We start from the raw sequence: 13,657 nt of genomic DNA, 5'->3' as shown, positions 1-13,657 counted from the left end.
CAGCTGTATCCACTCAGCCAGCAACCAAATAATACCAGGCACTGCAATCAACCAGAAAATCTGCTTACGTGCTGACAGGCAGCTCCAAGAAAGACAACTCTAAGACTGATACAAACAACTTGAAACACAGCAATGACAAAATCACCTTGCTGCATTTTATTATGTATATAGCCATGGTCCAAGCAGGAAGATTCCAATCAATCTTCACCCTAGTCACATTGCAAAATACCTTTACCTATGTAGAATAGTTCCATGGTTGAAACTGAGTGGATGCAATGATGGTGGTGATTTCTTCACCACTATCATTGCCCAGATTAGAACCCAAAATGGGCTCTAAACTGTGTTTTAAATATGCTTGCTGTTAACCAAATTCAATTTTCTCGCTAAAGAAAGGGAGAACAAAATTATTTTGTACACACGAAAATGGGGGTGGATGCTACAACAGCAGAAGTGGGACAGGTGTTCTAAGTAGGGCAGTTTACTAAAGCTTGGTGCACACAAAAATATGATTATGTCTAAACTTAATGAAGGTTAATACCAACATTTTTAACACAAAGTAATACTGGCATAATATTGATAGTCATTTGACACTTACTTGTGACCATTTAAAGCTGCATGGTGCAAAGCAGTGTAACCCGAACTATCTGTGCAGTTTATATTTGGTCCTCGCCAGATGCTGAAAATAAAGCACAAACTCTATTACAATAAGTACATAGATTTGTGGGTTTATTTATTTCAAAGACATTAGCCATAATCATTATGTACAGACAGAGGCTCACTGAAATGTAAACACTGGCCAACAAATAAAGATAAATTTAAGCAAAAAAATCAGAAGCAGAATATTCTTGTGGTGGAGATTATACCACTTTGGTCAGCTTTTAAAGCAACTGAATGTGAAAAGTTTATCACCTCAGAAAGATGACTAATATCCAAAAGCCTTATCTCTAAAACATAATTTTCTTTAACATTCTTAAAAGGTAAAGGTACCCCTGACCATAAGGTCAGGTCACGGATGACCCTGGGGTTGCGGCGCTCATCTTGCTTTATTGTCCGAAGGAGCCGGTGTTTGTCCTCAGACAGCTTCCGGGTCATGTGGCCAGCATGACTAAGCTGCTTCTGGCAAACCAGAGCAGCGCACGGAAACGCCGTTTACCTTCCCGCCGGAGCGGTACCTATTTATCTACTTGCACTTTGACATGCTTTCAAACTGCTAGGTGGGCAGGAGCTGGAACTGAGCAATAGGAGCTCACCCCATCGCGGGGATTCGAACTGCCGACCTTCCGATTTAGACCACAGCACCACCCGCGTCCCTTCACATTCTTAATCAATCTTAAATATCACAGCAGAACATACAAGTGGGGCTGTTCTTTCAAGTACAGATGCTCAAACACTGATTCTGCCTGTGATGCATCCCACCTCTTATGACTAGGGCCGATATAGGAAAACTCAGGTCTAGGGCTGAATGCAGCCCTTTGGGTCTCTTCATCTGGCCCCTGGGACTCTCCTTAGGTCACTGTAAACCAGCTTTCTACATCTCAGTGTTTGACCTGCATTCAAATTTTTGGTTCAAGTTTAACAAAATATAAGTGATTTTTAAAAAAATGTTTTTATTAAAAGATTTTCATGGATAACAAAAGTATATATAATGTTACTGTTTTCAATTCACAGAGTCCTTGTTTGCAAAGTATGGTAGTTTCTCAAATTCCAGACAGAAACAATCTGAGTTTACTAGGTGGAAGAGCTCATCAAATGAGATTTTTCAGGCAAAATAGCAACCGATAAAAATATTTCTTTACAACTGCCCATTCTACTGAGAAATTTATAAAAATGATCTATGCTGCAACCTGTTGTGCTTGGCATAAATTGAACACCGCCAACTCTCTCAATAATCCCTCTTTCAATTTTATAAGCTTCAGGTTGTTCATAAACTAGGGAAATTTATGCCAACAAGACTGTGAGAAAACATGTCTGGAACCAACCACCAGTGGCCAAAATCAACCTTATGTGTCATAGACTAACCAGGCCATCAACAGAACAGTACTCAAGCAACAAGGTATAGCCCTCCAAAATTCTAGGATCCAGCAAGCTTCACGAGCCTCTAAGAGCAGAAATTCTAACTGCATTCCCTCCAACATCCTGGGAGGGCAAATTGGGACACAATCTCCCCCTCACACCTCCACATCATCCTGCCGCCCTTACACACCACTGCCGCAGCCTCCCCCCTGCATCAACCCACCACCGGCCACCCTTATACACTACCACAGCTACCTCACCCCAATTCACCCCATCTCGCCACCAGCCAGCCTTACGCCCCCCCCCACTGGTGGCACTCACACACATGCCACACACGCAAGTACTTCCAGAAGTGGCACTGGAGAAATAAGGAAGCACAGCACCAAAAAAGGTGTGTCAACAGCTGCAGCAGAGGCAGTGGCAGAGAGAGCAAAAACAGGACATCCAAGATTGGCATCAGAAACTGGGTTGGCTTCTGTCAATCTAGGATGTCCTGCTCAAAATGAGACGGTTGCACTGTATGGCTTAACTGGTCCAAAATATCACAGGAGCACAGAATGGCAGAACTAAGGGCTAGCTCACAGTTGCTAGCAACCCCCATATCAGCAACTTGGAAGAATAAGGGACAAGCTTGTGGCCAGTGATATGTACAATTGCAGCAGCTTGAAAAAGAGCTGATAGAATTACAGAAACTGCAGTCATCATGTATATATTTTCCATGTGGATGTGCACGTCTTACAAATAATATATGAAGGTGAATGCAGACTGATCACAAGCCTGTTTTGGATCAGGTTAGCCATATTGATTTGTATGCTGCTGGTAGATTTTTGTCATTGTCTAGCTGGGCAGTGTGTGTGATAAAAGGGAGCCATACAGGGGTGAAGGCGTCTTCTTCTATTTGTCCCCATGTCAGTTTCAGCTTATTGGTTAATTTTTCTAGTAAGGCTGTTTCCCATACTGTTTGGTACCATTGGTCCATGCTTACTCCTGACAGGTCTCTGCAGTGTCTGGTTATGATGTTTCTGGTTGCTGAAAGTAGGTGGGTTATGAGTTCTTTGTGGTGTAGGTGGGCATTATCGTCTTGAAAGATGTTTAGTAAGGCCAATTCTGGGGTGATTTATAATACTTGCTTGGTTATTTTACATATTTCTCGTGTGGCTGTTGTCCAGAATAGTTGGATTTTGGGGCACTCCCACCACATGTGGAGGTATGTGCCTGTGGAGGTGCACCCTCTCCAGCATTTTGGTGAGGTTCCTGGGTGTATTAGTGCTAATTTTCTTGGTGTTAGGTACCACCTGTAGGTTAGTTTCAGGGAGAGTTCTTTTCTTTTCATTGATATGGATTTAAAGGAGGGTTTAGACCACATTCTGGTCCATTGGGTGGGGTTGATTTCATATCCTATGTCATCCTCCCATTGTTTTTTTATTGCATCTAGGGAGTTTGTCAGATTTTGGACTTTGCTTGGAACTTTCCAGCATGTACTCCCAATCTACTTATCTCCAAGCTTGTTCTTTTACACAGCCTTTGCTTCATGTTTCCATGCACAACCTTGCTGTCCAAGACTTGATGCTGGCTTTAGTTCCCTCTTGACTCAGCTGTTGTTTTCTTGCCCTTAACCTCCTTTCTAACTTTTCCCTCTCCTGCTGGTTTTCTATGAGGCCATTTAGCTTATGGACCTTCTGATTTTGTAAGGATTTGCCCTGTCGGGATATTTAATGTGACCAACACACCAACATAATCAAAAGTTAATCCTGGCTTCCCTGCATTAGATACATTTGAGGTCAGGTGGAGTTGGACAATATTAACAAATTTTCTGGGCAAGGAAAACACATCTGATTTAATGTATTTGGCTTTCATTAAAGGACACAGTAGTTTCACACAATAAATTATTAAGTAAGGTGACTAATATCACAGGAACTGTAAAACAGGTTCAATCAATATTGTTAACCAAGGAACAAATTACTAGAAATATTCTCTAAGGATCAGTATTGGAACTTTTTTCAAATGACCCTGGCAAATGAAATACAAGGATGTTGTTGAAATTCAATAGAATATGCTGAGGAGACAAAGCAGAAACCATTTTCTGCTACTTTTCTGTGTGCAATTTCAAAATATGCCTAGGGAAATTTAACACTTTGAGTCGCTTTTAAATTTATTTTCCTGTGCATCCAATGCCCTAAGGATTTGGATTTTGAAGTGAATTACCGTAATTGTCCTGGATAGCTCAGTTGGTTACAGCGTAGTGCTGATAACGCCAAAGTTGCAGGGTTTGGACTAGATGATCCTCAGAGTCCCTTCCAACTCTACAGTTCTATGATTCTATGATAAAATAGACTGCTTTTATATTCTTAGGCAGTAGCAAGGATATGGATAGAAATGAGCAAAACTAATAAGAAAAGGTGTTTACTTTTTAGCACCACTAATAGTCTTGTTGTTGTTGTTGTTGTTGTTGTTGTTGTTGTTGTTGTATCCCCTGCAGCTATACTCATTTATTAGAAAGGCTCTGGGAGTAAACCCCAAGGAAAAATCCAGACCCACTCTCCTGTGGGATCTTCAGAAGAAAATGCTAAGGAGTAAACCCTACACAAATCCAGATTGGAGTCCCTAAGATGGTTGGACAGTGTCTTGTACGCCCCCTTCTGGCAACGCCTGCAGCCAAGTTGGCACCAAATGTATTGCTATTATTTCCTTTGGACCACATCAGCGAGGCTGAGAGGGGAGTGGATCTTGCATCCTGGAGAGATAATTTGGTGCTGCTAACACAGCAAAAACAGCACAGTGGAAGGCAGCAGTTATGAGTTACTGGTCTCTGTAGCCACAGCAAGTACTGTGATTCTCTAGCAGTTTAACTTCACCCCTGGAGGCACATTCCATTGAGACAGATGGATGCCCACAATATTTATATCCCAGCTGTTTCCCTGATGGGGACTCAAAGTGACTTGTAGTACTGCTACATTCTGAAAAAGATAGTTGCGTTGTGAAGGGATTTCTTGCTTTAAAACAGTGTTTTAAAATGGGAATGTGTAAATTACATTTTTTTCCCAGGGATAAGAGAGTATTCTAAACATGCTGGAAAAAATGCCACAGAACTCCCAAAATTAACCTCTAAGGAAGAAACAATACATTAATTAATTTCCCAGTGCTGAAGGAACATATTTAGCCTAAGTGAAAAAGCCATAAATACCTCTGTAGGATAATAATGTAATAGCTGTCCTGCATACTAATGTGAATGAAATGTGTCCCATATTAAAACAGAAATCAAGTTCTAGAAAAGAATATTTCGCTATGAGTAGAATAGAATGATTTGGATTGTTTGTGTATCTGCCACCTAATTTGCCTATGTTTACTATTGTTTGCTTTTACATGATTCCACATTTATAATAAAATATGGGAAATCTTTTGTGACATTTACAGGCCTTACTATTACTTTATAGGTTGTTAGTTTAAAAACTCTGCCATTCGTCAAAGAAATAAAGTTTTTTAACTTACACTGAATAAAAACTTTGTTAACTGTGTGCAACAATGGATCTCTCTCATTAGCCTCCTTCTGAAAGGAAGCACAAGGCAGCTTATTGAGCTTTGTGTATAGTTACATCACCCAAAGAGACTTTTGAAGAAATACTACTTTCATTGTAGTCAGAACACTTCAGGTTCAAAACAAGCAAATTGTGAAATAACTGCTCAGCCAGGCTGTAACTGTTAGTACCTGAAGTCTCATCCACAGGTGACCTTGTTTACGTTAGTTAGACAAAGCACGAATGCATTACTAATACATTACTGAGAAACACATCAATTGCCTTAAATGGAGCAACAATTTTAGAATTATCAAACTGAGTCCAATCATTATGCTATTCCCAAAAATCAAAGTATCAATCAGATACAAACATTTCTAAGCTAAAATTAGGATTAAATAATACGGGTGGAAACCAACATATCACTAAGTGAATGTTCAGTCATTGCAAGGATTTCTGCTTGCGCGATGGTACTTTCCATCTCTCTCCTCCCCCATGTGTCCACAATCCTGTTCTAGGAACAGATTTGGTGAGGGAATGGGGTACATGGTAAGGAAAAAGGGATTATTCCCATTGCATAATTGCACTGGTGGATGGGTTAGTTGAACACTGCCGTAAATCTATAACAACAGAATAAAATCTATTTGTCAGTATTAATATGCAGTATACTCGAAAGTATGGAAAATATACCAGTGCAGGAAGCTAATTTGGGAAAATATTCCACAATATATATAAGTTTAAGTGGACAAGAATAAAATTCCTCTCTAATCATGGAGCTAATAATAATGTGCTTATGCAATAATCTATTATACCATCAAGAAATAGCCAAAATTTCATTTAAAAAAACTAAGCAACTATCAAAAATAAGTGCTTTAAATCACATCCCACTTAGGTTATGACATAAATCAACACACATATGTAGTTCCATTCACTTTCATAATATTGCAGTCTTTGGTTTTCCTGCAATACATTTCCCCCAAAACCTCTGTGCATTTGACTATCTGGATGACTTATATATTTCATAAAACTGTCTCATAGTTGTGATTTTACTTTAGTGTTATTAAATTTTATTGACTTTTTGTACTTTTATTATTTTTATATAAAGCAACTGGGAATTTTTATTTTATTAAGTAGTATACATTTTAAACAAATAATTCTACATAAGAAATGTAGAATTACATTTTTAGTAACATTACATTAGTACGACAAGGCTGTATATTGTCTCCCTGCTTATTTAACTTATATGCAGAATTCATCATGCGAAAGGCTGGACTGGATGAATCCCAAACCGGAATTAAGATTGCCGGAAAAAATATCAACAACCTCAGATATGCTGATGATACTACCTTGATGGCAGAAAGTGAGGAGGAATTAAAGAACCTTTTAATGAGGGTGAAAGAGGAGAGCGCAAAATATGGCCTGAAGCTCAACATCAAAAAAACTAAGATCATGGCCACTGGTCCCATCACCTCCTGGCAAATAGAAGGGGAAGAAATGGAGGCAGTGAGAGATTTCACTTTCTTGGGTTCCATGATCACTGCAGATGGTGACAGCAGTCACGAAATTAGAAGACGCCTGCTTCTTGGGAGAAAAGCAATGACAAACCTAGACAGCATCTTAAAAAGCAAAGACATCACCTTGCCGACAAAGGTCCGTATAGTTAAAGCTATGGTTTTCCCAGTAGTAATATACGGAAGTGAGAGCTGGACCATAAAGAAGGCTGATCGCCGAATAATTGATGCTTTTGAATTATGGTGCTGGAGGAGACTCTTGAGAGTCCCATGGACTGCAAGAAGATCAAACCTATCCATTCTCAAAGAAATCAGCCCTGAGTGCTCACTAGAAGGACAGATCCTGAAGTTGAGGCTCCAGTACTTTGGCCACCTCATGAGAAGAGAAGACTCCCTAGAAAAGACCCTGATGTTGGGAAAGATGGAGGGCACAAGGAGAAGGGGACGACAGAGGATGAGATGGTTGGACAGCGTTCTCGAAGCTACTAACATGAGTTTGGCCAAACTGCGAGAGGCAGTGAAGGATAGGCGTGCCTGGCGTGCTCTGGTCCATGGGGTCACGAAGAGTCGGACACGACTGAACGACTGAACAACAACAACAACATTAGTATTTCCTCTAGAGTATGAACTGTACATGTAAGCTCCTCAGACAAAGCTATACCTTTTGATTGATAACCCTCCTGCACTTTTCCAGTTTTTTTGGTGCAACTCTGGCCATCACTAATAAAAAAAACAAAGCAAAACCCTATTAACTCTATATCCTGTAGGCTGAGCAGTTAATAGCTGCACCTTCTGTCTGATGATTGCATATTATTTCCTTGTGAACACAGTGCCAAAAAAACTGCACCAATGGGTATACCTACCACATATGGATGCAAGAGTTTTGCATCTTCTCCAACAATCTGGGGGAACATAGCCCATAATCTTTGCTAATAGTAATGGAGTCAGGTACCAATGAGCAAAGTTCAGTAGCCAAACATCTTGGCTAAAAATAACTCTACTATGTCTTAATATCAGACCATTACCACTCTTTGTTTCCCATCTTCAGCTGGTGTTCTCTGAGTTTGGAGAAGCAACTAATGTCCACCAGCTTTTTCATAAGTACATCCTATTTAAATCTCCCTGCCCAATCTAAGGGAGCAATTTAGCTCTATTAGATTGAATGAAGATATTAAAACAGGGTTTCCCACAGGCATCTGGTAGGCCAATGTTAGAACATGATGCTGGACTAGATGGACCATTGGCCTGATCCAGCAGGCTCTTCTTAAATTCTTATGCTGAACCTGTATAAACACCTCACAGAGGTAGTTCATTCTCCTCAGAGGACACTCTCTCCATCTGTGAGAGTTGGGCTTTTCCTTCCCAGGTATTTTTCCAGGTGAAGCTGTCATAATCAAAATCAAGGGTGATTTGCAAGCCACTCCAAGCCCTGGTTACCTTTCATGACTTTACATGGTCAGATGTTCTGACAGGTTTTTTTTCCGGCTTGTCCCAATCAAAATACCAGCTAGTTGCTATAGCAACTCTTACACTGAATCTGTATATTTGTGTGTATATTTTTAAAGGATTGGATTATTTATATTCTAAAGAAATCAACCTGCCAGATTCAGTTATCTTATATAGTCTTATAAGAATGCAAATAAAATGAAATAATTAATGTATTGAAGACCACACACTCAGAAAACTAAAAAAGCAAACGTGAGTAGTTCATACAATCAATTCATCCAACTACAAACATGTGTGGACCCCTACAGTTCTCCAAATTACTTCCAATCTAGTTTAAACTCACAAATCAAAACTCTTAGCTCTCCAACTTTCTCTGCCTCAAAACTACTCTTCCCATTAATGAAGGGCGTCATTTGCAAGGGGAGCAAGATTATCAGTTGGCAAGGAATATTAATATTTTTTGCTTGGATCTCAAATACCCATTAGTTGCCTGATAGGCCCATTTGCAGGCCAAGGCGCTGTGCTCCCCAATACCCAACCCAGATAAATAAGAGATCAGTAAGGCTTGTTTGGATGAAAACAGGCCACAACTTTATTGAATACAGATGAAAGAGGTTTGTCTTGGGCATGGGGCAATCAAAATACTTCCAGCCCGCCCACCGGAAATGACACGTAGGTCAATCCAGGCAGGGGTTCCTAAGACTTACATTAAATAGGGTGACCTCCTCAGGGACCACCGTCTGGGGGAGTGCCTTCAGTTCTGGCCCTGCCTGGGCATGTGGACATGACCACTCCCCCCCAGATCCCTTTAACGGGATACCCGAGCGTCTGGAAGGGCAGGTGGATACTACAACCTCCCCTCCATCCAAAACAACGGATTGCCCCAATGCCTCACCTCAGTTGTGACGATTGCTATGAGGTAAGCAAAACCACCGAGTCAGATCCAATATTCCCAGTGGACAAATCCTACCCTGCCCTGTAAAGAACAGTGACCACTGTAGCCACAGCAAGGTCCTTGACTATCAGCCTAAACCAAGGGTGGGTGGGCAAGGAGACCAGACAAAGGAACAAACAGGTAGTGCCCCAGGTGCAGGCTGCTTAAATGGCCAAGGGGTGGAACTGAGAGAAGCCTACCTGTTCTGTCAGATCTGCCCCCTGGCACAGTCCAGATCCCAGCCTGCATCCCCATTCTCCAAAGCAGGGTGCAGGCTAGGATCTGGCTCCTGATAGGTGATGGGGGCTTGTGCCTCTGCTGCCTACCAGGAAATGCACTGAAGCCATGGCTCCATTGTCAGGGCCCCTGTGCAACCTCGGCTGTCCTGCAACGCCGCCACACCAAAAGGGGTGAGCAGACTTGCAGTAATCAAGAGAGATACTATTCAGCCAAGCAGTCTCAGCAGCAGGACACCTTTGTGGCCTATAGAGCTGACACGGAGTTAACCCTTGCTTCCTGCTTACGCCCTGCATCACCACACTACCTGCTGCAAGTGACACAGAGCCAACTCCTTATTTAATGGCAGGAAGGCTGCTCCCACTCTCTGTTACTTTCTCTGTGGCCATTACATGGGTTGGATCTCAGTACTGTACTGAGTGGTTAATAATATAAAAATCCAGTTATGCAATTTCCAGATTTTGTGTGGGAACTTGTGCAAATTTGATAGGACCATGGCCCTTAGCATCAACTAGTTTTATTTACTGATTATATTTATATGTTGCCCCAAAACATAAAGTTCTCTGAGTGGCCTACAATAAATTAATATAAAGACAATGTAAAATAAAAAATAAAAAATAACACCATTAAATCAAGATAAAGATAAATAGAATAAGAAAACACTCTTGCCTTAACCCCAAAGTTAAAAGAGATTTTTAAACCAAGGGATGGGGCCCTATTGAACTGGCTCATGTTTTATTTCATTTTTTTTTAAAAAAATAAATAAATTTGTACACCACCCTTTACCCAAAGGTCACAGGGTGATTCACAACATAAAAATACAAAATGAAAACACAAAAACTAAACAATAACTCCCCTCCCACAAACACATTTTAAAGGCCATAGAATGGTTAATCAGGCTAAGGCCTTGTTATACAGAAAAGTTTTCATCTGACACCTAAATATATGTAATGAAGGTGCCAGGTGAGCCACCATGGGGTGAGCATTCTACAAACAGGGAGCTACCACAGAAAAGGACCATTCTTCTGTTGCCACCCTCTGGGCACCTCTTATAGAGGAGGCACATGAAGAACAGCCACAGATGATAATTGCAGGGTCTGGGTCAATTCATATGAGGAGAGACAGTCCCACACAACTATCACATCTGTGCTGACACTGACAACACAATAATGTAGATTTTGGAGAAGTGTGTAGAGCAGGCATAGGCAAACTCAGCCCTCCAGATGTTTTGGGACTACAACTCCCATCATCCCCAACCACTGGTACTGTTAGCTAGAGATGATGGGAGTTGTAGTCCCAAAACATCTAGAGGGCCGAGTTTGCCTATGACTGGTGTAGAGCACTGTCAGGTTGATTTTTTTGAGATCCAGTTATTGCAGCTTGAAGACATATAAGGACACTTGCAGAGGTCTGGCCAACTACTTGGGCTCTCTTGACCCTTCAAGAGTAGGCCAGAAAGAGCCTTCTTGTTAAGAGACCTGGACCCAGAGGTTATAGATAACCACCAACTAGATGCTAATGCCCTTCCTAGGCAAGGTGATTGAAAGGGCTAGATAGCTTCAGACATACTCAAAACTGTGTGTGAGTAGACTCATGTGAATCTGGCAGTTCCAAGGGGTTTGATTCAAGTATATGTGTGTTTGCATAAGCCTCAAATAAAACACTACTGTAATCACCACATGGAAACAATCAGAATCTGTTTTACCATGAGCTTATGTTCAAAATTTTCTTCAAATTCATTTTGGCCTAAAGTTAAGCTGCTCTTAAAACAACATATATAGGCATAACAGCGAAGAATTGTTGGCTACCAGTGTATATCTGACATTAAGTTCATATTGCATATTAAAACAAACTACTAGTGTCTAAACCACAGAGCCTAGGGCTTGCCGATCTGAAGGTCAGCAGTTCGAATCCCGGCCACAGGGTGAGCTCCCGTTGCTCAGGACCAGTTCCTGCCCACCTAGCAGTTCGAAAGCACGTCAAAGTGCAAGTAGATAGTTACCGCTCCAGCAGGAAGGTAAACGGCGTTTCCGTGCGCTGCTCTGGTTCGCCAGAAGTGGCTTAGTTATGCTGGCCACATGACCCGGAAGCTGTCTGCAGACAAACGCGAGCTCCCTCGGCCTATAGAGCGAGATGAACGCTGCAACCCCTGAGTCATTCATGACTGGACCTAACGGTCAGGGGTACCTTTACCTTTACTTTACCTTTTACTAGTATCTTCAGAAAAACTCATTGTTAAATTATCTTATTTACACAACTGCAATAATCAGCATCCATCTGAATAAACAGCATTACAAACTGCTTATAATTACTGCATACATCGCTCCAAGGTGTAATGCAAAGACATGCCTATTCGAAAGTGTACCGGTAATTGCTATTATGTCTTTAATTACTAGATGTAAGTGTCTTCATAGATTGTGGCTGCAATGACCATAACTGTAATAGCAACCTGTGTGAAGGCAGCTTTCACAGCTTAGAATACAAATGTTGAAATGATGTGCAATTTATTAATCAAACTTTTTATATTGCCAAAATAAAGAACTCAAAAGACTGACTGGGACAGATATCTTTTAATCAAATATATAAGATATCCAAGAGACAGTGTGCCAGTCTCTGTGTGTAATACACATACACAGTGTTGCACATGCATTTAGACTCATGCATTCAGACTATCTGCTCACCTGGGGCTCAGGGGACACTTCTGTCATGTCACCTCTTACACACATTTTCTCTATACTAACAAGTACCAAATGCTGCAACCTTTCTTCATAGGGGTGTTGCTCCATATGCTTTCTAATTTTGTTGCCCTTTTCTGAACCTTTTCCAATTCTATAATATCCTTTTGAAGTGAGGTGACCAGAACTGTATGCAGTACTCCAAATGTGGTCGCACCATAGATTTGTATAACAGCATAATCATATTGGCAGTTTTATTTTCAGTTCCTTTCTTAATGATCCCCAGCATATAATTTACCTTCTTCACAGCCACCACACACAACACAGTCATTTTCATCTACCTACTACAAACCCAAGGCCTCATTCCTAATCCATCACTACAAGTTCAGACCTGTATTTATGTGAAATTAATACCCCCCAAAGAAACCATTCATCACATAGTTTACATTTTTTACAGTGAATTGCATTTACCATTTTACAACGCATTCACCCAGATTGAAGAGGTCCTTTTGGAGCTCTTCACAATCTCTCCCCCCCCCAATTGAACAATTTAGTATCATCATCAAGTCACTCCTAATTGAAGATTGTTTATGAACAAGTTAAAAAGTACAAGTTCCAATGCCTATCCTTGGGGGACCCCCCTTTCTACTCCTTGCTTCCTGCAACTTAACCAATTCCTCTTCCCAATGCCATGGGACCAGCAGCATTTCATAGAAAGCTACTTTGGAGATCCTGTCTTTCAGCATCCTACCTAGTAACCTACATTTGACTTCCAGGACCTCATGACTGCATTTCCTGATGTTGGTGCCCACAAGCACCACAAACACTGTCTCCTCCTCATCTAACAGGCTATCTAGGTGGCGGGTAACATCCTCAACCTTAGCACCAGGCAGTCAATTCACCCTGTGGTCTGTATGTCCATTGCACACCCAACTATATATATTATTCTAAGGATCAAATCGCCTACTACCACAATCCTTCCACCCACTGGAGAAGAATCCTTAGCAGAAGAGGATAGATGTCCCCATTTCCCTTCTAAGGAAATGTTTCCCTCTTCCTCAAGGTGACACTTTCCTTATTTGAGACCCTCATTCTCCCTGATAGCAGATCAGCGGTCACTGTGGCAGTAGGAAACAGCTACAATGTCCCTGAAAGCTGCATCCACCACTATTTCTCTCTCTTCCCTTTTCCAGGTCTACCACCCTTTCTTCAAGGGAACAAGCTTGTTCCCAGAGAGCCAGGAGCTCATTGCACTTTAGACATACCCACAACCTCTGCCCAATGGGGGGAGAATATATGGGGATGGTTTGATCTTTGTCACTTCAGTGG

The 13,657-nt window shown here is 41.3% G+C and overlaps 1 protein-coding gene across 6 annotated transcripts in view; it reads right to left on the bottom strand.

Annotated features, from left to right (window-relative positions):
- ANKS1B (ankyrin repeat and sterile alpha motif domain containing 1B) overlaps positions 1-13,657 on the bottom strand; it is a 336,209-nt gene that overhangs the window by 317,295 nt on the left and 5,257 nt on the right. For all 6 annotated transcript variants that reach the window (XM_033163008.1, XM_033163011.1, XM_033163012.1 and 3 more), the window contains exon 2: positions 596-676. In XM_033163008.1, coding sequence (XP_033018899.1) covers positions 596-676 — 81 coding nt within the window. The remainder of the gene's footprint in view (positions 1-595; positions 677-13,657) is intronic.

Source organism: Lacerta agilis, chromosome 10 (assembly GCF_009819535.1).
Source record: "Lacerta agilis isolate rLacAgi1 chromosome 10, rLacAgi1.pri, whole genome shotgun sequence".
NCBI lineage: Eukaryota > Metazoa > Chordata > Lepidosauria > Squamata > Lacertidae > Lacerta > Lacerta agilis.
The sequence above is the reverse complement of the archived record's forward strand: the minus strand, read 5'-3'. Positions and strand labels throughout refer to the sequence as shown.